The sequence below is a fragment of the Lepisosteus oculatus genome, chromosome 6 (genome assembly GCF_040954835.1).
Source record: "Lepisosteus oculatus isolate fLepOcu1 chromosome 6, fLepOcu1.hap2, whole genome shotgun sequence".
Classification (NCBI taxonomy): domain Eukaryota; kingdom Metazoa; phylum Chordata; class Actinopteri; order Semionotiformes; family Lepisosteidae; genus Lepisosteus; species Lepisosteus oculatus.
This window is the reverse complement of record NC_090701.1, coordinates 6,186,589-6,212,902: the sequence shown is the minus strand read 5'-3', so window position 1 is coordinate 6,212,902 and position 26,314 is coordinate 6,186,589. Positions and strand designations below refer to the sequence as shown.

General features: G+C 36.8%; 1 protein-coding gene across 2 annotated transcripts in view; it reads left to right on the top strand.

Annotated features, from left to right (window-relative positions):
- Window positions 1–23,631, top strand: part of LOC102687900 (cadherin-20) — a 57,527-nt gene extending 33,896 nt beyond the window's left edge. The window contains exons 1-12 of one of the 2 annotated variants that reach the window (XM_006634547.3): window positions 298–376; window positions 4,945–5,328; window positions 9,811–10,105; window positions 10,288–10,407; window positions 11,961–12,128; window positions 12,620–12,807; window positions 14,147–14,400; window positions 17,692–17,828; window positions 18,532–18,653; window positions 19,068–19,185; window positions 19,615–19,866; window positions 21,123–23,631. In XM_006634547.3, coding sequence (XP_006634610.2) covers window positions 5,098–5,328; window positions 9,811–10,105; window positions 10,288–10,407; window positions 11,961–12,128; window positions 12,620–12,807; window positions 14,147–14,400; window positions 17,692–17,828; window positions 18,532–18,653; window positions 19,068–19,185; window positions 19,615–19,866; window positions 21,123–21,619 — 2,382 coding nt within the window. In that variant the 5' untranslated portion in view covers window positions 298–376; window positions 4,945–5,097 and the 3' untranslated portion in view covers window positions 21,620–23,631. Of the gene's footprint in view, window positions 1–297; window positions 377–4,944; window positions 5,329–9,810; window positions 10,106–10,287; window positions 10,408–11,960; window positions 12,129–12,619; window positions 12,808–14,146; window positions 14,401–17,691; window positions 17,829–18,531; window positions 18,654–19,067; window positions 19,186–19,614; window positions 19,867–21,122 lie in introns of those variants that run through there. The other variant, XM_069190929.1, reaches the window with a different exon arrangement.
- Window positions 23,632–26,314: the final 2,683 nt, after the last annotated feature.

Below are 26,314 nucleotides of genomic sequence, written 5' to 3'. Positions count from 1 at the left end.
TTCTGAGTGCCCGCCCATGAGCCTTGTGTCCTGTCACCATCTTCCCAGTGACCGATTCTCTATACCTTGTGCTGCAGATTGCAGGATTATGTTAGAACTAGGGGTTGCTTTTTATTGTAGACAGAAAAAGGACCCTTATCCTGATTGGCTCCCAGCCTGAAAGTCTTTCTCTGTGCCAAGAAGATGAAACTTTTTAAGAGCAGTTGAGAGCTAGTGTGGAAGGTGGCTGACTTTTAGGAATATACAGTATGTGGTGAGCAGAGATCATGCTGGTTTTTTTCGTTCTTTTTTTTTTAGAAGAAACAAAACAACGTGTTTAGAGATCGCAGTATAAAAAAAATTCTGAGGAACCTGCATGAAGAAGAAAAACAAAAAGGTAAGTTGCTCATTTTAAGATGACTTCATTTTCTTGGTGAACCATTATTTCAATAATTTAAATGAATCTGTTGCCAGGAGACTCATAAATCAGCTTTAGTAAGAAAAAAATGATAGTGTTAAAATAAATAGAAAATACGTTATTAACATAACGAAAGGGAGCTTTATTTAACATAACATTTGTATTGTGTTACATGTATACAGAATTTGTGATAGTGATGAACAATTACAGTATACTGCATTTTTGGGATGGATCCTTAGCTGTGTCACACATAATGTTATGAACTATGGAAGGTAAAAATATAATGAAAATACTTTTTCATGCACAAATAAAAATTGAACATGTTAAATGTAAAGGAGCCTAATGGGATGAATCCATTCATGCTTTACAAATCAGTGTTGTTCACTTTTTATACTATATCTTCTGTTCTTAAATTTGTATTCCAATACTTCAAAATGTGTTTAAAAATAAGCATCTTTCAGGTGTTGTTTTATTTTCTCTTATTTTAGGGATGTACATATTTTAATAAAAATAGTAGATGTAGACTGTAGATGATTTCACAATTCTAATATGAATGATGTGCATAGCTTGTCATGTTTCAGAGTGGATTACAATTAATTACACTCAACCCCTGCCCTTTCTAAGTTTGCTCAAGCTTTTTACATTGCGAACAGTTTTCTGAAATGAACAGTATGTATCTGCTACCAGAACAGTTCCTTAAGTTTTATACAAATCCCATTTTGTTAGTAAAACCTCTGCTCCACTGCAAATATGTATGTGCATACTGTACTTCTCTCAGTCAAAATCAAAGTTTAACAAGCATAAATAAAACAGGACAAACTAATTAAATTCCAGAACTCAGTTTGTGGCAAAAATGACACTTATACATATTGACACCATTTCCATGCATCAGTGCTTAACATGAATGCAAGTTAATTTGATTTAATGTCTTCATTCTTTATGTGAGAAAGTGGTTAAAAGAAGGTAAGACAAAAGGATTCTTTTGCTGAAAGTGGGTTAACAATGAATGAGGGAAGGACTGCACTGATATTTTGAAGAGTTTGCTAAAAGCCTAATTTCCTAATGCAGGCCTTCATTTACAAAGCAAGTATGAAACTAAGCAAATAGAGTAATTCAGTAATATTGAAGTGGACATTTTAATAATTCCCCAAAGGGAGTAGAATTTAACCAAGATTCAACGTCCATTAAGGCCTGGGCACAGCACAATTAAAGAAGTGAAGAAAACAGATTAAAAGTGCTACAATGTCAGAGCTCTTAGATTTCTCTGATTGATTCTTGCCTTCCCTGGTACTGTATGATCTATAAAACAGAAGGCCTCCTGTCACTACAATCTGCTTTTGAAAATTGTAGGCTTTTTCTGGGTGCTCAACTGGGCCACTGCATGGAGCTGACACAGACCAAAGTAACAGAATGGGATGGTTTTCCAAGTTTGCCTTTTTGATTATTCTTTAGCTCTAACAATGTGCCAATCTGCCTGGGGTGGGTATGCCTCTTGTGGGTGGTAAAGGCGACCAATCACTGTCAGATAACAGGGTTCTTCCCAGATTTCAGAAGGGCTCAAAAAGCTCTATTGGTAGCTAATGACTGGAAAGCCTTTCTAAGCAATGCTATGCAGAAGTGAACGAAGGACACAGACTGCCAGCCTGGGCAACACAACTGGAAGCAAGAATAAGGGCTACAAAGAAAGTGATGAGAAAAGACTTCATCTTGTGCTTCGGAGGTCAAAGATATGAACTCCTTTCATGGTGGCGATATTCTTTACCATGAGAAATCGATTGTGGTTAACAAATTAGGCGTGACATATATTATAACACCTCAACGTGGGAGCTTTCCTAAGTGGCCAAGGCTTTCATCCTGCTTCCCTTCTTTTTCAGTCGTCCATTAAGAGAGTCATTTAGAGACCTGCATAATGGAAAAGCAGCATGATCACAGTGAAATCTTTGCAATTCATGCACAGATGGGTGAATAGACAGTTATGTGGAAGTATATCTATTATCACATATTAAATGCTTAACAAGATCCGTAAAGAGCCATAAATCATGAGATCTAATTTATTACAGCTAGAAGTACTGTAATGTTTCTCTTTTTCATCACTTCTTTTTCCCTTTACATTTTTGTTTACTGTTTTCCTTTTTCTGTGCAAATCTAAGCAAAAGCTGAAAGCAGTGCTAAAGAATTCAGGCCAAACAAAAGATTAAATATAATTTTATTTAAGAACATCTGTATTATAATTGAGATGAACCAGGACCTTAAACCTAGAAGACAACCTGCGTCTCGGACAGTTAAGCAACGTGAACTTCCAAATCTTGGAATCTGTGTATGGCTTTTACCATTGATGGTTTCGTTTAGCTGCAGCACCGAAAATCACACAATTTTGCTTTATTTAGACTGCGTGATGAGGAAATGTCTTAAAACTACCTTTTTGGTTATTTAAAACTAAAATAATCTTTTTTTACGCAACCTAAATTGGCAAGTCACAACATTAGTGAAAGATGATTGGAAAGTTTTGGTAGGACAATTAGGTCCTATGTCACCTCATTAAACACAACAAAATGAAAGAAAATAAAAGGGGTCAATCTGTGCCCCTAACTGGGGTCACAAGCTAATTGTATTTCATTACAACAATGGGCCACTTGAATAGGTAGAAAGGATTGACAGTGGAGGTCATTACTCATCAATTCTGTCACCATGTTCACAATTTGGAGGGCAGTAGGAGGACAGACTTTCTTGTGGGGTAAAGCCCACCAGTGTTTAAGGATGTTTTGTCTTGATTAAATAATGATTAACTCAGCACAGAATTGCTGAGAAACTCAAGGAGACTGTAATTTGCAAAGTGCTTAGAAAGTACATGTGTCTTCTTTTTCCTTCAGCACTTCATTCTCTATAATTATTGTGACCATCTTCTGGGGTTCATCTATGTATTTAGGACTTTTTCCACACGATTAAAATTAGGAAACAAAGATAATGTAAATGTGAAAGTATTTAAGGTGACGATTCCCATACCACAACTCAGAATATTCCTGTAGTTCTCAGAAAAAAATGTTTGTCATACTACAGCTGTACAAAAGGAAAAACACTTTCTAGCATTTGCTTAAATTTAATGAGATCCCTTACAAATAAACTGAGAAAGCAAAAGTAGAGTACTGTAACACCTCCTATAGGAAATACAGTATTTAAGATGTTTTTTTTTTAATAGCTCTTGCATTGTATGGTGGTCATCAACATGACTGAAATACATTTTTTCATCCTAGAAATCCTACACAAATAAAAGATACAACTTTTAAAAAGGGGGTGATGACTTTGCAGTTAAGAATGCAAAAGGTTTTAATCATCCACTCCTTTAACTGACTACATCAGCTTGAAGGAGGAAGCTTAATCCACTCATAAAGTGGAATGGAAAACTAATAAAGCTTTGTAGAACCCATATCAAAGGCTGAGATTCATAAAAGTGAAAGAAAATTCTGTCACCTTCATTCAAATTTCAAGTGGATAGAAAACAAGTTGTAGTTTGGATTTTGCAGTAACAAAACCTTTAGTGTCTGTTTTATCTAAAACATTGTCATCTGAGATGTTTTAGATTAATAAAAATCAGTTTTAGATTAATTAAAGTATTAAATCAGATGCATAAACATCAAGAATGCATGACCACTGTGCTACTCTCAGATGCACCAAATCAATATGCAAACTAAGGAAAGAAAAATCAAGAGTGCTTCTCCACTATAAGGCTATACTTACATACAAATTACCCTGATGTACATGTACAGAACACAACAAATTGAAAACCATCTCCTCTCCATATTTTTAAGTGTGGAACATGGCTAAATAAAAAAATAGCATTCTTTAGAAAAAGATGGAAGAAAGAAAACAAGAAGGTTTTCTCAGCTACATTCTTTAAGTTTAGCCAGTTACTGTATGTATGAAGGTACGACAAAATACAGAATAATGTCTGAAATACTGCTGATCAGTGTGGTGAGGTGCACATCTTTTATTTATTATTACAAATACTAAATTCTAAAATGGTATGGCTTAAGGGTAGAGCATACCTAAGTATACCTAAAGATGTGATATTGTTATAAACTTACTTTTGCTTGCTTAGTAATCATAATGTAGTTCTACTAAACAATGAAAGGTATTTAGTAAAATATGAATGGGTATTGCTTTGAAGCTAGCAAGTTCAGCTATTATTTCTACAAGGCGTAAAACACCTTTTTATTAAAAAAAACAGTTTACAGTAGTAACTGATAGCATCCAAAAGCATAATTAATTTGCTTAAGTCAGTATTGTAACTTTTTACAGTATTCCACTTGACATATTTATTTTCAAACTTAATTGAAGGTAGTTTGGAGTTCTGTATTTACATTATACAACCATTAACAATCTGTGTAAAACTGAATATGCAGAACATAGCACAATAGTTTTAATAACACAGAACCAACAAGAACGTTCTTTTACAAAACATATTTTTGTTGTATCAAAATCAGAGATTTGTGAGTCCTTAGGATATTAACCCCATATAAATATATATTTTTTTTAATTTTACATTTCAGGCACTCAATAAATAACTTGCGGGTAAAAACCATCTAACCACTGGCTGATGTTAAAGAACAAACGAGCCTTCACTGCTGCAGATATTCACCGAAAGTTGTTACTTTTTGCTGTTATAAATCCTGGGACGCATCTTTTGTTGGAAGATTTCCGTGATGATTGATATCGACCAGCTGAAAAGAGGCCTGTGTTTGGGCCTCATCGTTTTGCTGCATCTTTTGAGCACCCAAGCTGAAAGTCTGGCTGAAAAAGGAAAGCTGTCAGTCAAAACCTCAACCCAGACAGACTGGACAGAGCCACACAATCGGGTGAAAAGAGGATGGGTCTGGAACCAGTTCTTTGTACTGGAGGAATACACAGGACTGGAGCCATTGTATGTTGGCAAGGTATGGAATTCTAGCCTTTCCCACTAACATTCAAAGTAACTCAGAAATGCTAAAATTGTTTTCAGTACTGTGCAGTTGCTGGAGTAGCATGAAGAGAAGAAGAATTCCCAGCTGCCTTCTAGGGTGAACATAAACTGACCACTGTTTCCGCTGAATCCCGAAAGGTTCTTCCAGTATCCTGTCAAGGTGCAATGAAATAATGATTAAGATTCGAACTGCGGGAGCATTCTATATTCTTGTATAGGGAGGCAGGTGTCACCCACAGCATTGATGAAACCATTTCACTTTTCTGATAACATTTGGCAATCTTTTTGATTTGCTTACAAAACAGTAAAACATATAAATATCCTGCATCTTTGGATAACCCATTCAAGTGAAAAGAGCACTATAAAGCTGTAGCAACTGATATGTCTTTATATACGTTTGACTGCTACTAAGTATCCAGTCATTGCAAGTAGGGACAGAATGTTTTTATTATATATTTCAAGGCCAAGGAAAGGGGACATTCACGTTGATTGTTAAAAAAAAGTTAAGGATGGTGTGAGAAGATGTATCAGTCAAATACTGTCATGAGCCAAGATATATACGTAGAAGTGAATCACTACTTTTGATACACCTTTAAAAGTGTAAGAGACTTCGTGATTCAAAATCACATGGCAATTTGAAAATTCAAGAAAAATATTTATATTTTTATTTCATTATAACAGGGAAATTAAATGTTCAACACCCATCACATAATATTGAGTGATTTGTTTTTTAATGGCAAAATATATATTTTCTATATATTTACAATTAGAGGTTCTTAGTTTCATGCCAGTGTATGAGACATTTTCATCGAGTAGATGAAACATGATATCTTCTAGTAGTTCAAGTGGGGAGCTGCGTCAGCATGCATAGGCTGCAAAGGAACAGGTAATAGGTTTATTCATGCTGAAAAGAGAAGGAAGAAAGCACAACGTTTCGGCTGTGGAGCTCTAGTAAACCTACTGTATTACCTGTTGCTTTGCATGATATTTTCTAAATTGCTGTTTTGCTCTCCAGCTCCCCTGCAATCCTAAATTGAAAAAAATTGGTTAGAAAATGAATGGATGGATTATGTTCCAAAGCAGTCATCTTTAAATGCAAGCAAGTTTCACCTAAAGATAGCTGTTTTCTTGTTCACTGTCGTCTCCAAATACAGCTCACAGTGGGTATAGCTGCCAACATATAATATCAGACATGATTCTAAATGGCATTTTTATAATTGACTTAAGCTTCATGAAGACAAATCTGGTCAAGTATTCCAAATGTTATCTGGTGTTTCCACTATTGAGCAACTTTTCTGGATTCTGTTTACTGGCTCATTACAGTGCATAATGTCTACTCCAATTCATAACGGCTGCATTCTAGTTGTGAATACAATTTCAAAAGGGTACAGTCAAAGGGTAAGTCATTACTGAATAATTCCATCACCCAAAGTTTCCACAGGTGAGGTGGAATCAGGTTCTCTTACTCCTCATCACAATTAGATGTGGGGCGGTGCAGTAGTTCTGTGGCTAAGGATCTGTGCCTGTGGCTGGAAAGTTGCTGGTTCGTATCCCGCAGCCAGCAGAGGAATCCTAATCTGCTGGGCCCCTGAGCAAGGCACTTAACCCCAATTGCTCCAGGGCACTGTATAAATGGCTGACCCTGTGCTCTGACCCCAAGCTTCTCTTCCTGTCTGTGTGTCTCATGGAGAGCAAGTTCAGATATGCGAAAATGCAAATTCCTAATACAAGAAATTGTATAAGGCCAATAAAGTGATCTTATCTTACCGTATATCTATTACAATACAGATTTTTGCAACTTTTACAATCACAGCCAAGCAGCACCACATCCCTCAACTGCAAATAAAGCCATGCAGCCAGGCAGTCACCATCTTACTATCCCACTGTTAACACCAATGTGACAGCCAGGGGGGTGCTAGGCAGGTCCAATGAGAAAACAAACATCGGTCCTCAGCTTTCAGGCAAGCAAGTTACCTAATTTCCAAATACTGGAAAGGTCGGATCTCAATCCCTTAGCCCCGGTCACCCTTGCTAACAAATGTTCAGTCAGTATGAAAAGTGTTGTTGTTTTTTTCATTCACCACCACCCCTTCACAATTTTTATTACAACATCACTCATCACTTTTCTCTGTGGTGACAAAAAATTAAATGATTTAAAATAGAATTGTTAACAGAAAGCAATAAAAACTAGAAGTGCTAATTTTAATTTACTTAAATTTACTTAGAGGCTTTTTATGGTTTTAATCAGTTGTGATTAAAATGTAGAATTGCAAAGATTTATTGACTAGGAAAACATAGTTTTCATTTTAGCAGATAAGCATGCACTTTACAACTTTTCACAGCAACTTATTATAGCCTTAAATACAGAAAAAAAGAAAATTGATCAACACTTTTGGATCACAATTGAATCTTGGTTTAGCAATGAATTTGCATTAGTTGTTCAGTGAAAAAACAGGTGTTTAAGATCTGATAAGTTAGTTTGTGCTGTGTTAGGATTAAGTTGAGCATAAGCATAAATGACCTAAAGATACAGTGGATGCTTGGGCCAAATGCAAACTCGTAAGCTAGCAAAAAAAGGACAATAGTACTTAAAAACGTATTCTAGATGGTTGATTTTTTAAGAATGTGAATGCGTTATTAAGATTATTAAAAAGGTTTCATGTGTGACATAAAATTGCCACTCAAGACAAAATAAAAAATGCTACTGATTTTTACTATATAAGTAACACAACATTTCTGTGAGCAATCGTGCATGAAGTTATTTTCTTAGTTTTGGCATGAAGGTTACTCACACTGTCTTACAGTAAGAAACACTGTACTGTACATACTTTTTGTAGCCTGTTGCATAATATAAAATCATTGGTACATTCTCTCTTTGAAGTAAGCCTGCATCCAATGTTTCAAAACATTTGGTTAGAGTTTCAAAATTATCCCATTTGTTACTGATTGTATAATTGGTGAGTGTAAAAGGAACACCACAACCCCACCACTTCCCACACCCCATGACAATAAGGGTTAAGCATATTGAAAGGCAGAACTGTGGATTAGTTAATTGATTAATTGTGATTGTAGGCTTAATTAAAAAAAAGAAAACGACAATGTTAGCAGAGGTGCCTCTTGAATCACATCTTGGAACTTAATTTCTGTTATTCCTAACATGAAAGGTTATTCAGCAATAAAAGAAAGTTACTGCTTCCTTAAGTAAATAGCAGACAGTGATGTTATTTAAGACTGTATATGGTTTGAAATAATAGTATATGACAAGCTCCTTTGAAAGAAAAACTCTAGGCTTGTCTTTCCCTGAAGGGAGAAAACATCATAGCATTCCAGACTTCAGGGAATCTCTGCTGAGCTGAAAAGGACTAGGTAATTGATAGCTTTTCTGTCATCATCCTGATATGGCCAGACAGACTGGTTAGTAGCAGTAGACTTTTACGCTGCTGGAGATATTTCTTTCAAGACAGAGGCCTGTCATTAAGCAAAATTATAGTGAGAATTCAGATTCAAAACAACTTGAGAACTAATATACTTTTCTGCCGCAGTGGAGTACTGAATTAATTTCTTATAAAACTTTTGAAGTGCTACATTTCTTACTGCTGTAGAATAAAGATAAGATTAAATAAACAAACAAAGCCAAACCTCTTTATTCATAAGAGATTACCCTCCTGGGTGTCACACAGCAGCTCCACTATACAATAGATCAGGTGAAGACGTTAGAAATTACCTTACCTTACCAATGGACTTAACAGGGTAATTTAAGAAAGTGAGAACAAGCCCAAAATGAAATTGTAGCCAGGACTTTGGTTTAAAGTCTGCTCATCAGTACAGCAACTGTTATAGACCAGTGTCACCAGTCACCATAATGGGGTACTGGTTTAGAACTTCTGGTCCAGAAATGATGAAAGATTAATTAAGAATTAATCCATGATTATTTACTGTAATTGAGATTGTGCTACCATATCGATAATCTCTTTGAATCAGATAACGTCTAGCAATCAAATGGCCCGGCACAGTAACCTTTTCTTTTTTCTAAGGTATAAAAAAATGTTAATGATCAGATATAAAAGGGTGAATAAGACACCGTTTAAATTCTAGACATGATTAGTTCTGTTGATTATGGTATTAGATTGTAAAGTGATTGTGTAAACCAGAACAAAACACTATATCACTAAGCAAGCATTGGTTTCTCTATAACATTGAATGACATATTTATTGTAAATGCTTCATTTCAAGTTGTTAAGTACAGTAGTTCTGCTGTACTCTACCATTTTACATAGCCAAGTAATGAACAACAGCCATCACACTAAGGAAGTAATGATGCTTTTAGGAAGGGTAAGGGTTTGCACAGTGTCCCATCTGATTTTACAAGATTAAAAAAAAATCCTTTACAGGTGATTTTTGCATGTTTCTACAAAATACTTCACAAGAAAAAAATTGCTTTTTTTCCCCCCATCAGCTTCATTCAGATATGGACAAAGGAGACGGATCTATAAAGTACATTTTGTCTGGAGAAGGAGCGGGCACAATGTTCACTATCGACGACAACACGGGGGATATCCATGCCATTCAGAGGCTAGATCGGGAGGAGAAAGCGCAGTACATCCTCCGTGCTCAGGCACTACATCGGCAAACGGGCAAACCTCTGGAGCCAGAGTCTGAATTCATTGTGAAAATTCAAGACATCAACGACAATGAACCAAAGTTCCTGGATGGGCCATACACGGCCTCTGTACCAGAGATGTCTGTGATAGGTAAACAGGGACTCCGATCAGAATGAATCACGGAAAGATTGTGATAATATCACCACCATGCTTACAACAACTAACAACTTACAACTGTTTTTTTAACAGAAAATAAGTTTAAATAAACACATTGACATCATCAGTTACCATAACAATCTAAATAATACTTTATTTTGGCTTGGTTTCTTTAGGGACATCAGTTATGCAGCTGACAGCGACCGACGCCGATGATCCCACCTATGGGAACAGTGCCCGAGTTGTCTACAGTATCCTGCAGGGACAGCCATACTTTTCTGTGGAACCCCGAACAGGTACTGTAGAGCCCCAGAAACCTGAGCAAAGATTTCCACTGATGCACAGAACACTGTGTGCTGACATCAGTTTGACAGACAGTAGTATGATAATAAAAAAGCATGTCTAATACACGAGCACATTGGAATATTAAATTAAAGTCTTACTTTGTATCATCTAAAATGGCAACAGAAACGGTAACTGTAGCTTGATCAGCACATTAGTACATTTTCAATGCATGAAACGAGCTGTATTAACTTCTTAATGGGGAAGAATATCATTTTTTTATTTTCACTTTCATGGTTTCCTTTGATAAAATAATGTAATAAATATCTCATAAAAGTACATTTGAGTCATTTAAGATCGTGGCTGTAATATAAAACTGGGCTGTGGCCCAGGAAATCAGATACACTACATCTTCTAACACTCCAATGTGAATAAAGTCGATGCTGCCATCGTGTGGTCGTAACCATACATTGCAAGATGTCTCCACGGTGGTTCTCTAGGTTAGAATTGAAGAGTCCTAAACAATTTAATATTTCAATTTTAAGTGCCTTTCAAGAAGATCAAAGCGCTCTTCAGAAGCACTCATGTCATATACAATAGAAGAAAACATTAAGTGGAAGCAAATAAAGCACAGAAAATGAACAGTTGGAAAAAAGTTTTAAAGAAATGAATATATTAAAATTAACTCTTTCAGCAAGTTTTAAAAAAAGGAAGACAGTCACAGAGTTTTTTAATGGCCAGTCATTTCCATAGATGGTGCAACACATGAGAAGTATCTGTTGTGTGGAGCCTAGTCTTCGGCAGAATAAGAGGGCCTGCTGTTAAGAGTTGGGTTATAGTAAGAAAAGAGTAGGGGTGTAACCCCGGCATCCTGGCCAAATTTCCCATTGGCCCTTACCAATCACGGCCTCCTAATAATCCGCCTCTATGAATTGGCTACATTACTCTGCTCTCCTCCCCACTGAGAGCTGGTGTGTGGGGAGCGTTCTGGCGCATTATGGCTGCCGTCGCATCATCCATTTGGGGCTGCACACTGGTGCTGGTGGAGGGGATCCCCATTTACCTGTAAAGCGCTTTGAGTGGAGTGTCCAGAAAAGCGCTATATAAGTGTAAGCAATTATTATAATAATTATTTTTATGCAACAAGTCCTTAAAATATCCTGAAGCTAGACCATTCAGAACCTTATTTGTGAACAGGGGAACTCTGTTCTAAATTTCCCTGGGTGTTCCTGCAATGTGCCAAGGAAAGGAATCATGTGTTGATGCAGAGTAAGTTAGTACACAAGCTACAGAACGCTGGACATACAAACTCTATTTTGTCATTTTTGAGCAAACATATATAGTTGTAATTTTACTGCAACAATCTTTAGGAAATTTTTCTCATTTTTAAAAGTAAGTAATTGAATGAAGACATCAAAAACGAAGGCAGCTATCAAATGCTGAATAAAATTATTTGAAGTCTGAAGAATGGTCTGCCTCCTAAGATTGATTAGTTAGAAACGGCCATTCCCATAGTTTATGTATTTATTAACTGACCTCTCATGACTGGACTGTGCTGAACTTGCAGGTATCATTCGAGTGTCTCTACCCAACATGGACAGAGAAGCCAAGGAACATTATGAAGTGATTATCCAAGCCAAAGATATGGGGGGACAACTAGGAGGTCTGGCTGGTACAACTACTGTCAATGTCACCCTGGAAGATGTCAATGATAACCCTCCCAGATTTGCACAGAGTAAGTACCCTTCACGATTCTAATGCTGTGTCTTCAGTATGTTTCAAGGTTTAGTCTGATATGATAAGCAGGTATGTTGGTCCCTTTCCTCATCTCAACATCTGACCCATTAAAGTTTTGTTTGACCCAAAGGTGCCCAAATGTCTCCCAGATGTTTTTAAAGAGGTTTTCCTAATGTTGACGAAATTGTCTTGTTTTCAAATGTTTCAATTAAAAAGATTAAAAAAGTATATTGCATTTGCTCTTATTGTTGCTCTTCTTATTCTTATTGTTAAGCATCAGTAACATCAATGTGGAGCCTTGTCGCCTTTCTGAACACCTGTGGTCCTAGTTGTGATCCTTTTTCTAGACTTGAAAAAATCAATATCACCTAATCACTTGTCAATATTGTGATATGTTTTACACCTTCAATTTATTTTTTAATCAAAAAGCAATTTGATCAATTCTGTAAAGCAACAGTTTAACAGCATCCTACTTTCCTTGTATGGCAGAGCTGTATCAGATGAGTGTTCCAGAGTCGGCACCAGTGGGCTCCATTGTGGGCCGTGTTCAGGCCAAGGATCTTGATGAAGGCATTAATGCAGAGATGAGATACGCCATCATTGACGGAGATGGGAGAGACACGTTTGACATCAGCACCGACCCTACCAACCAGTTCGGTATCATCTCCATTAGAAAAGTAAGAAATGCAAACACTGTCCGTAGGGTACCCAGAATGTAAAGAAAAGTATTTTCCCCCTAAAGTTTCATTAAAATATCTGGCATTTTTCACCTTGCAATCTGTATTTCATTATGCAGTATTACATATTAATATTTACAGTTTGCTATTATAAAAACAGTTTCAATATACAGTAAGTAATGACTCACTGCTAACATTGTCCATGCTTCTCCTTCACTCCTTCATTAATAACACCTCATTGCAATACTGCGTAAAGATGCCCCACTGTTTACCCCACTGTGTGCTGCTCACTGAACTGTTTCAACAAAAATCAAGGAACTGATCAGATGGCTATGATGACTTCAAAAGCGTCACCACAAGACAAAGAAGTTATGTACTGTACAGTATCTCAGACTGGCCAATAAAACAGTTCACCAGGCAGAAACATTTCTGTGGATTGTTTTTCTGGGCATCCTTCATCCAAGAGCTATTAAAAACTTGAAATTCAATACTAACAGCAATATTAAAAGCACTAAATATCAATTGCACAATTATTTAGTTATTCTTATCATTCTGATTGTTAGGTTGTGGCATGATCTTTCTTTTTATCTGCTAACACATGTATTTACAAGAATAAAACAAACAACCAAATGTACTGCAAATAATAAATATTGATAAATTGATAAATAATTTAGTTCAACATTTTGGACAGTAAGTACTCAACATTGGTAATGTATAAGGTGCTTTACTACTGCTGTACATTTTTCGGCAGGGCAGCATAGTGGCCTGGCTTTTAGTGCTAATGTCTTATACTGCCAAAGTTATGGGTTTGATTCCTATGGATAACTATGTGAAGTCTGCTGGGTATGCTAGTTTCCTCCCACTTCCCAAATGTATTTAAGATACATTTGATTGGCTATGCTAAGATATGAAGTTTCCAAGGGTAGTTGTTCCCAACACACCCAGTACTTGCTACGTAACTTAAACAGAACCAGGTGAGCATGATGAACCTACATTAAATAACGACACAGAAATATTCTAGAAGTATTGTTGACTTTTGAAAGAGTAATGTAAAGTGGACATAGGCTCTTTGAGTCACCAGTATCTCATGTTGACGTTTCCTGTTGTGACTTTTAAAAGCATCTCAGTTTAAAAGAGCCCACATTTTGCTCGTGCAAAGACATTTTGAAACTAATTGTACCTGTCAGCCTCAGCCTCAGACATCTAGCAAGTGCCATAAAAGCCATTCTGAAAACGATTTGGACTTAATTGTTGTTAGGAGAACAGCTGTGGGTTTCACACAACAGTCTTGACCAGCTGCTGTCTGTGCCTTGTTAAGTTGCCTCTGTGTGTCCTGCAGAAGCTGGATTTTGAATCAAAGAGGAGTTTCACCTTGAAAGTCGAGGGGGCTAACACATACCTGGATCCCAGGTTCCTGAACCGAGGTCCCTTCAGTGACGTGACCATCATCCACGTTAGTGTGGAAGATGTGGACGAACCACCACAGTTCGACTCGCCCCACTACTTTGTAGAAGTGCCCGAAGATGTGGAGATTGGCACAGTCTTTCAGACAGTCTCTGCCAAGGACCCTGATGTGGCCAACAACACCGTAAGGTAATTTAAAATTGCGATAGCTGTGTGAAAACACACCTGTCTGTGGATGGACTGACTACCTTTACCTTCTCTGCCGCTTGGTCTGGTGTTCATGAAAATCATTTTCAAAATAAATTCTAAGGAATTAGCTTTAAGAAGAAGTAGTTTATGGGGCGATCTTTGTGAGAATATAGGTAAATGTTTACATTTACCATGTAATGTTACTGATAAAAATAATTATCCAAGATGCATATATACCTATAGATACCATACCAATGACTTAGAATGAAGAAAACAAGCATTAAACTCTTACTTTTTAGCATTGAACTATATATATATAATATCCATTCAGTGTCTCCAAGTGTTTTGAAAGCTATACTCTTGTACCCTTTTATAATTAACATAATATGAACTCATAAATAATTGACACCAGTTATCACTTACTGTTATAAAAGACTACTCTTAAGTTCATTACCATAAAACACTATTGTAACTTACTTAATGCACTAAGAATATGATTTAATACATTAAGATGTTTCAAAAAGGTAAGGCATGTTCATAAATAATACAAGTATGTGTACTGTTGTTACTATTATAGAGATTCATCATTGTACCTATACAGTGCCCTGTTTGGAAAGACCTGTAATTTAGAAAACAAACATTTTTTTTATTAAATTATATTCAGACTACAGTAATGCTTTTCAATGCCTCAATTACTTGTAAAACGTTCCATTGATATATCAAGTTATTAAAGGCATTTTTGGACTGCATAAAGTACACAAACATTAAAATTAAAAATAGTGTGTTGTAATCTTTAGAACTAAACAATTTTAGTAAGATGTAATACCATAAAGTGAACTGCTGGTGGCAATGTTGAAGAGCTTACTTATTTCCTTCTGTTTCTTTCCTCATGAGACTTGTGAATGTTTGCTAGCTACTGTAGATTTACTGTACCGAAGAGTAGTCATGCCAAAATTTATCCACCTTGTCAATTGATGAAATGCCTCATTTAACCCCTCACACACAATGCATTTATTGTTCTGCTCACTAAAGCCAGAGTTAGTAGTAAATGTAAACAAATGACGCTGATGTATGTTGTTGTCGCTTGCATCCACTTGACCACATGTAATAACTAGCTCTAGCAGGTACTGTACCTGAGTACCAGCTACTAATCTCCTGCCGATGATTATTGAAAAGGCACCACTGCAGCACATTTGAAGGAAGTTTGTTACTGGGTACTGGAAACATAGAATACTCATACATGTATTTGTGTAGGTCTGGTCAAATTCTTCGAATGTCTTTAAGTCACAGAATGCTTTAGCCCTCAATATGTATAATATCATTAAGCAAAAATCTTTATGCATTTCAGCTGTTTAAATCGGGATTAAGGTTGACACATTTAGAACATTGTGAAAATGTATATTATGTTGTCTTTTATTACATAAAGCATGTTTGACAATTTCAATTGAACAAATGTGCTATTTATTGTTCAGTTACTTAATTCCTTATGATTACACATATAAATCCTCGTGGTCAGCATTAAATAATCTTCTGAAGAAAGTGAGGCCAAACATTCTTTTTATCGTGCTTGTAAATGAATCTCACTCATGCCTGCAGTTTTTATGCCTATATGATAAATACTTCAGGACTTTCATGCATGAGCATGAATGATGCTTTACAAAATACCCCACCGGCATAGTTGTGCTATAAATGGGTCATGAAGCACTGCTGCAGCCATGGTTTAGCAAGGAATAAATTGTGCATTTAATATAATTATATGACAGATAAGGATAAGATCTTGGTGACCTCTTGTTTAATAGAGAGGATATGATGGTGTGAAAGTCCTCAGACGTTTTGTGTACACATCAAATTTTCTTCTGTTTCAAAAAGTGATCCACACAGACACACTTCCATGTTAAGTGAAAAGCAGTTGACATTATAGTTTTAATTAATGCACATTAATAGATACGCTTTGGGGGAATTTACTTGCCTTTTCCGTGTAGAGCTGTAGTTGCCAATCAAGTGAATCAAGAGAGCTGTTGGAAAGCACATAAGCACCTTTAAATCTAACTCCCCTAAATTGGATATGTTCAACATCTAATATTTGGTAGTTACAAGGAGCTTAACAGAAACCCATTAATTGAGACCAGCATGTATTAATAATTTAGTTGTTATTACTCCTTTACGTCGTATGTTCTTCATTATACATTGATCTCATTTACACTAACTCATGCAAGAGTCTAAGTCGAGGGGATCTGCTCATTAAACAACCATCACTGTGAGCTCTTTAAATATCTTGAGTGTGAGATCCATGGGCTTGAGATTCGGCTTGCTGATCTACTCTGAAACTCAGATAGACCCTAGTTGAGCTGCAGAACAAGATGACCTGCCTGTAGGGAGATTGTGTGCATGACGTAGGAGGGCAGGAGTCTTCAGACCAGAGAGAGAGGTTGTGTGATTGTAGGCCACAGCCACAGTGGAGAGCACTCCTACCGCACATCCAGCCAGCAGGAAGTCGCACACAAATGGGATTTGGATTTGGGTGTTTATGCACATAATTTTATGTCCTCATCACAGCAATGTTGGGGAACAAGGAGAAAAGCAAACAAGTTGCTCGGGAATATAGCAGAAAAGTGTGAAATTTAAAACTAGGGAAGTTATATTTCAGCTCTACAATGTAGACCTAATTTAGCAAGACCTAATTTAGAACATAGAATACAATGCTGAATTGTGGTCACCATGAAACAGAAAGGATATTAAAGCCTTAGAAACAGTTCAAAGAAGACCAATAGGAATTATTCCTGGTCTCAGTGGAGAGCCATATACATTCTAGATAAGCTGAGAGAGATAAATCTCTTCAGTCTAGAACTGAAGAGATCAAGATGAGATGTGGTCCAAGTATTGAAAATAGACAGATGCAACCTAAAGAGCTATTTCGCACTCAGCAGTGAAACAATGACAACTGGAAACTGGTCACAACTGGAAACACAGGGAAATTCTTTTAAGACAGAAAATAGGAAAGAAATGTCAGCTAATGCTTGTGTCAGACTCTTGTGGACATAATGGAACAGCCGTGATGATGTTGTTTCATTTTATAGTTAGGTAGCCACAAGTCCTTTAAAGTTTTCTCTATGGAAAAAAAACACAAAATGTCACTTGTATCAACCCAGATCAGTGACTGGAATATGTGGTGAAATGCAGTAAAGTTTATGGTGCAAGTTAGAGGTAAAGACAATAAATATGCAAGGATGTGAAACTCGTTAACGGTGTAAATTAGCTCCATTCTCAAGCCCCTTGGTCTTGTGTGAGCAGATATTCCATTGAGAGGAAGAGTGACCCTGGCAGATACTTCTACATTGACATCACATCAGGGGCTCTGATGACTGCAAGGCCCCTGGACCGCGAGGAGCTCTCCTGGCACAACATCACTGTTCTGGCTATGGAAATGAGTAAGTAGCAGGCAGCAAGGTCAGGCAATAACTTCCCCTGCATTTGGCAGAGATTCATGTAACATACTGCTATTGGTTCATAGTAACAAAATGATGAAAAATTTAAAATATCTCAAATAAAAATATAGCCATTTTACACTGTACTCCGACCAGTTTGGTGTGATTTCACTTCTAGAGTCTTTAGCACATAATTATTTTGTGTAATGGACATGACATGTATATATAATATAAATAATTTTTCACAAAAAAGATTTTAAAAATAGTGAATGTGTAAAATAACATGGAAAGAGATGATTGAGACAGAATACTCCAGCACACTTTGTGTGTTTAGTATATCTATACTGAATTTCAAATTACTGCTTCTGTAAGGACATGAATTCTTGTATTTTGAAGTTTACTTGATATTTTATTAGTTTAAATTATTTTATTAATAATAGTTATCTAAATACATTACCGTAGAGAAAAACAGCAATATCTATCAGTAAAGTTAAACAATGTTTTATATTTTTATAAATCATGTGTACTTATGTATTTAGATAGCAGAGGATGTCAAATGAGGAAGCTGAAATCTTTACCAAAATTATGGGGTAATTTTCATGTTTATCAGCATCTAGTTTGAAGAAGTTGCAGGTCACCCTGGACCTCCTATTTGTCAACAATATACACTGTACAGCAGTATAAATCAGCGTTCTGTGTTCAACAGATAACCCCACTCAGATTGGAAGCGTGTCTGTTACTATCAAACTCCTGGATGTGAATGACAACCCCCCAGAACTGGCAAAGTATTATGAAGCTTTTGTTTGTGAGAATGCAAAAGCTGGACAGGTAAGATATTTGTTGAATTCCTTGTTTTGTATCTATGAACTGCAGTTCTGTCTGACATCCAAACAATGACTGAGAATAGGTTATTTCATCAAAAGTGCTTAATACCACCTAATAGTAATTTGGTTAATCATCATTATCATCATTATTATAATTAGTGTAATAACATGTTATTAATAAAGAACTAAAGACCTGTTTCTGAGCAGTCATCAGATTAATCAGACAGCTCCATCAATGCAGCATACTGGAAAATGTGTATTTCAGGGCAGACAGATTAATAAATAAATAAGGGAAAAGAGCAAGAGAAAATGAACACAGATGTTCTCAACCCCTGTGTCTCTATGCATGCAGTGAACTGTTTGCTAATGGTTATGTGTGTGAATTTAAGTGTTGTTTTGATTTAACTTTATGTTTTAGCTGATTCAGACCGTAACTGCGGTTGACCTAGATGATCCCCTTGGAGGTCAACACTTCTACTACAGTCTGGCTCCAGAGGCAGCCAACAATCCCAACTTCACTCTAAGGGATAATCAAGGTAAGGTGGTGGAATGACTCAATTGCCTAAAGCCCACAGCTGCTGTACTGCGAGCTGAACACAGATACTGCAGTGGAAAGGCACCATTAATACTGTAGGAATAGCAGACTACATTCAAGAGACGTAGATCTATTTTACTTCCGTTTCTGGCACAAAGAATGCTGTAATTCTGTGAATCCAATCATCACAGATACACAAAGATACTGCACACAGAATGATGCACAAACTTCCAGTTCAGGACACTGCAATTTTTATATCTATTGAAATATAGTTACACACACAGTATGGCGTGATTTGTATACGATTGGAGTGGCGGTATTCTCAATGGCTCTGCAAGAATTCCTTTCCTTTCTCGATAACATAGGGCTGGCTTTGAATAGGCGAACTCAATGCAGTCGCCAAACGCAGTGGTGTCTTCTTCTTTTATAGACAATACCGCTTGGATTCTAACCCGCCGAGGAGGCTTCACCCAGAAAGAGCAGAGTATCTATCACCTGCCCATCTTCATAACAGACGGGGACCAGCCCATGCAAAGCAGTACCAGTACCCTTACAATCCGAGTGTGCAGCTGCGACTCCGATGGCAATGTAATGTCCTGCACAGCTGAGGCCTACACACTTCCTGTCAGCTTGAGCCGAGGAGCTCTCATTGCAATTCTAGCCTGTATCTTCGTCTTGCTGGGTAATTAGCATGTTTATTTTTTACACTTTTAAAGAACAGGCTACCACTTCTTCTTGTTTATTGCAACACTCTAATGTAGACTAGGCCTATCGTTTGGACTCATCTAAGTACATTGTCTGTTATTATTAGAATGTAGAAAAAGTTGTCCTGCAGTACATCCAAAAAAATACAAAATTCTTCTTGTTTGTTTAAATATTAAGTGTAACTGATGCAGTTTTATACCCTTGTCTTCAACCGTGAAGGCTCTGTGATAGCCCACACAGAATGGTGGACCAAGATAGTCAATCAACATGTTGTCCAATCACTAGTGACGTGTTAGCTTTAAGAAAGCTGATGTGTTTGCAACTGTCCAGAAGAAATTCATGATCCCAAGGCACATATTGAAATAATTGAGAACATCTACTCTTTTGTCACAATCGGTTGGTTGTAGACCACTCAAATCTGTTTTTCAAATTTCAATGTACTGCACGAAGGAGGTAAAGAATAAGTTCTCGGGCAGACTTTGAAAAGATCTGTTCTTGTATTAATTTATGTAGTAGTAGCAGGCATTACTCTGGGACCCTGGTGTTACTTGTGTGTATGTTCTCCCAGTGCTCATATGGGTTTCCCCTGGGTGCTCTGGCTTCCTCCCACAAATCAAAAACATAATGATGTTAACTTACTGGTTAACAAGCTTCTGCAGAACTTGCCCCTAGTGGGAGACTGTGTGTTTGTGTCCGTGTGTGCCCTATGATGGAGACTAGTAATCCCGTCTATGGGTGTGTCCTGCCTGGCACCCGCTGCTTATCGGAATAGGCCCTGGCTCCCCTGTGACCTTGTACTGTATAAAGAGGTTTAGAAAATGGATGGATTCATCTCTGGCCTCTCAAATAGCTCTTCTTGTGAAAGAGCTCTCCCTAGCTTGGGCTGAGCTCAGTGATGGCAGGATTGAGCCAATGGCATGGGTCATGTATTAGTTGACTGAGATCAGGATCCCTGCCATGGTTAAAGAGCCAACTCTGTAAGATAGGATTCCCTGTGACCTCCTGTGTACCTGCAGGCATGTGGTGCTGTCAGTGAGGGATGTATCTCTCCTCCAATCATTGCTGTATTTCCAGTAAAGGGGTACATTGCTTGTGATGTGTTAAAAGACAAGTGGCTATTCTGCATGTGTTTGGCACAACAAAAATGGTCAACGCTTCATGTCTGTATTCAGTGGTGAAATAAATTGCCCATCTCTTTGGAGACAGTCAATATTTTCTACTGCCACCTTTCAGTGATGATCCTGCTCATCCTATCCCTCCGGAGTCAGCGCAAGAAGCCCTATCTTTCCGATGAGGAGGAGAACGTGCACGAGAACATCGTGCGCTACGACGACGAAGGCGGCGGGGAGGAGGACACAGAAGCTTTTGACATCGCTGCCATGTGGAACCCCCGAGAAGTCCATCTGGGAAAGATCAGACAGGACATGCTGCCAGAGATCGAGAGCCTCTCTCGCTATGTACCACAGACCTGCATGGGGGACAGCAATGTCCATGGATATGTACTGGCCAAACTCTATGAGGCTGATGCAGACCCCTGTGCACCCCCCTATGACTCCCTCCAGACCTATGCCTATGAGGGAGAGGGGTCTGTGGCTGAGTCCCTCAGCTCTTTGCAGTCTGTTACTTCCAATACCGACCATGAATATGACTATCTTAGTGACTGGGGACCCCGGTTCAAAAAACTAGCTGAAATGTACGGAGTCATGGAAGCAAACAATCCACTGTGGTAGATATCTAAACCAAGAGAGTCATTCTAGAGTTTGAGGACCACTGGACAGCAGCTGCTACGATCTTCTCCCCTGCGGAAGTTTGCCACCTGATCATTATCTCAGCTTTGCCGAGAAGGAGATTAGTACTGGTTTGTCGTGCTTTTCTGAAAAATGTAAAGACCATATAACTTCCAAAAAAAGGCAGATCAAGGCTGAGCTACACATTTTAATGTTAATCCTTGCAGACAGTGTGTGTCCAGAAAGAACTCTTCAATTTGGGATTTCTGACAAGCATATAATGAGAATAAACTGTGCAAGGGAAATGCGACACTTGGTTGAATCTAACTCTGGCGCTTTTTCTCACTCACTTAACTTCTTGAGGCAAAGAAGAACCTGATGCTGTAGTGCTACTACAAGTACTGTTTTTGATAAGGCTGATTTCGCATTTATAGCCTATAAGGCAGTAGCCATGTGAAAGCAGGGAATTTAAAATATGGATATGGTGGGGTCACTCAAAGGGTGTATTAAATCTGCATTTTCTTACGGCTGATGGTTTGCAACCTCATAAAGGATAACTGCAATTCATGTGATTTTCCAATAACACCTCATCAGTCTTTCATATTTATTTATACACAGTATTTATATTTTATATAAATTATTTGGAATATTGCAAGGTGCATTTATACCGGAGGATTTGAAAACACAAAGCTTTTCAACATGAATGATATAACATAAGAAAAATGATGTACAACAGAGATTAAATTCCTTAAGGTTTATTTAAACACCACTTCTGTCCCAGGAATGAGAATGAAGAAGTAAAGTTCAAATAAAGTATATTTGTTGTCCAATTCAAGTGCAAAGGGTAATATATTTAATATAATTCCCAACTGCTTTTTTTTTTTTACATTTATGTTATTTTATTGAATACACTGGGTTAAGAGCTTTCATAATTTTTACTGTATGCAGTATTTGTAGCAGTTTTTTAACATTTACATTTTTTAAATTTAAGGGAACGTTTCACAGCAATGATGCACTAATTTTTAAAACTATTCTCAGATTAGTCATATTGTATGATCTGTGACAAGTTCTGAAATGTGTCATAAGTACTAATATACAATTAGTTCTGGCCTTTGTAGGCCATGTTTCTATTTTCTATGACAAATTTATTACAAAACAATGTTAATACATTTGTGTTGTTAAATGCAGCACTACAGTAGGTGTGGTGTTTAGCACTGTTGCCCCACAGCTAGAAGGTCCTGAGTTCAATTCTGGATTTTTAATCCTTTCTGTGAATTTTGCATGTTCTTTCCTATGTTTGTGTGGTTTCCATCAGCTGAAGACGTTCTTCCCACCTCCTGCGGTCAGTTTGATTGCTATAGCCTGAGATACCAGAGATACGCCTGCTTGGCGTGCTCTTACAAAGTGTGATTGCAGGTGTTGTGAGTACATCTGTAACACGAGAAGGAAAACAATAGCAAAACTAGCACAAATTTAATTGAATGACGTGATGACGATGATGGCTTAGGGAGAAGTGATTATTGCTATGGCAGCACAAGGATATCCTAAGTATAAACAGGATTAATTCTGTGTCACACCATCCAGTTTAAACAAACAATGGGATTTATTTCCTATTTAGTATATTTTGTAAGTGTATGGATGGATCCGTAGCCATTTTGTTGTGAGCTACCAGTAGAATAACCAAACCATTTATAGACTGCGTAGCTGTGAAACCATTGACTGTTTTCAAAGTGACAGAGCAAACCTGCACTGTTGATCTCATGATCTGCTTAAGTGCCAAATGTAAAGTGAACCTTCTTTATTAGAAAGCCAAATAAGGAATGGAATAAAAAAGTCCATCAGTAAGGAAAGTTCAGACAAGCTCTGCCTATCTGAACAGTATTTAATGGGTTAAACCTACTTGAAAAACACATGGTATCAAACAGGTTATGTGTAACTGAATGTATATATTTTTGTATATTTGTTAAGAAAAAGCAAAACATTTTTGTGGTGGTTAATAAATATTATGTGCTGAATACCACTTGATGATCATTTCTTTAATAAAAAGACTACAGCATACTTTTAAAAAAGTGTCCTATTCACTCTTTATATCTTAATTAAATCTTCCATGTGGTTAGATGTATGAAGTGTAAGTGCACTGGCATTTCAATTCTGTTATAAACTATTAAAAACATAAAACAAAACAAAAACCTTTGATTACATAAACAATGATCCTGAATTGTTTGAAGACAATTCACTACATTGTCTTCAAACCTCAAAGAAAATAAAAAAAATAAAAGAACACAAGAATACAAGAATGGTTACATGAGAGGCTAATTAAGATGAGGATCTCATCCAGCTTTTTTTTAAAGAAACAAAGGTATTGACTGACTAGCTGGTCCCAGACTCAAACACTCCCTTTTATAAAAAGGAAAGGCTCCTGCTAAATGATAAATGTATTTACCATTTATGTCCTCTAGTTCATGTTTGAATGACATTTCTAAAATGTCTTAGCACATTTGAAGATTTTTAATACTCGAAGTAAGTCTCATCTTACGACTCAGTACTGAAAATAATCAATTATTTTAAGCTGTCAGTGCAGAGCTGCAAATTTGTTCTTACAATTTGTAGACTAAAACGTTATACAATACTCTAATTGAGGTCCTAGTGATGCTTTCTACATAGTATCCTTTGATTTAAATTCAAGGGTGTTATTTATATGTCCTAAGTTTTTGAACATCCTAGTGCTGTCTGTGACATATCTGTACCCTCTAAGTTGATATTGAATACAGGGCCTTTTTTCCTGTATTGACAATTTCTGTTGACAATTTCTTCCCTGATAAACACCTGTTTTAAATATCCATTAAAAACATTAACCATTTCCTATCTCCTAAAATGATTCCATTATTGTCTCTTAGGCAATTTATGTAATTATTTATTGTTCTATTGTTGATATACAGTAGCAGTGTATATAAACATATTTTTGGCCTTTATTAATTATTTTTTTCTTTGTCTTTTTCAAAATAAATTGTCCTGCTGTCGCTCTTTACTTTTTAAATTATTATTTTACAATTGCTGCATATACCTCTTTCTTTCTAGATATTTGTATATACTTTTCATCATTATTCTATTAAACTATTTTGAGCCACTTTTTCTAGGACTTTGATCGACTTTTAGGATTAAACTATTTTGTGCAACAGGAACATCATCTTCATCTTTAGGTGCCATCAATTCTCTGCTGATTCTAAATCTCTTCTAGCATATTTTACTTTCCCTAAACTTTCATGGTCTGTTTCAAATGCACCTCAAGGGATACTTCCTTTTGATAACTTTCCTGTTTTCTCTCCTGGTAGCCTTACTCTTTCACTGCTCTTTAAAAATGCTAAATGGATACAGGCATTCCTCCTAAAAGGCCTTACAGACTGAGAAAGACAGCAAATTATGTGTCATGTCTGTCATTAAACTTCTGGCATTGTATTAGGTGTTCTTTAATTTATGTGTGGGAAATCAAAGTCTCTCACGATAACCACTTCTACCTTTTAATGTACATTTCAGAAATAAAAGACAGTCTTAGCCTTACAGCTCTAATCACTATGCTGTTTGGAATCTTTCTTCAACATAACCCATATCATTTCTGAGATCTTTGATTTGTCTAGATCATGGTTTCTGGTACATAATGTTACACCTCTGCTTTTTCTGCCTTTTCTGATGCTCTAGAATTTCTCAAGCTTGCTAATGTTGTATTCTTCGCCACCACTTTCTTTAGCCATTTCTGTGATTTCAATTAAATTGTAGTTACACTCTACTCCCACAACCTTCATGCCGCTCACTCTAAATGCACTCAACATTTAGATACGAGAGCTTAACTGTTAGGTCCTTTGAAGTGTGTTTTTTCACTTTTGTGATTTTGCTTTGATCTCTAACCCTTTGTGTCTCCCTGCCAGTTTATCCATACTTATGGAAATGTTTTTGAAGATCTGTGTAGATCCTAGGTGTGCGCAGATTGACACACTTCTCATGTATGATCCATAAGGATCAAATCCCTACAGACAGGCCTTGGTGTCTGAAATGCTGTCACTTGTAATTGGTTTTTGCTTCTTTTCAGGTTATTTACATACACTGGGTTTTTGAGACCTGTCATGAATTCATTGAACATGTCCATAAACTGTTTATGTAATGCAGGCATTCATTTTTAAGGATGACAATCTGTGTATTTCTGTCACAAAAACAGTACATCTTAAATGACGGAAAATTCAGCTGTTTTGAAAATGGAAAAGTACACTATTTATATTTTTTCAAAACAGACATTTCAGTTTATGAGTGGTTCCTAATAATGCGAGTCCGCGCACTTTTTTATTTAAACTAAATTGTGGAGGCAAAGGGAATTCAGATAAAAAAATGGCTTCATATTGCAAGTGTAGTTTGTTCGCAACAGAAAAATGATATTTTAATAAATAATTTGGCAGTGATTATATTAAAAAATTGGAGCCCGAAGCTTTCTGAAATAATAATGACTTAACTTCAATATATGCGTCTCATTACTCTTGGTACAGTACATAAAGGCATTTGATTGAGCTTTGCCTGTGGCCAGGAAACACATCTGATTTCTCTTCATATGATTTAAGCATTATATTAAAGGTGAAACTTATTCTAATGTGTGACGGTACAATATTTATTTTGATGATAAGAAAAGAAATCTGTAACCTTTTTCCAGGGAAA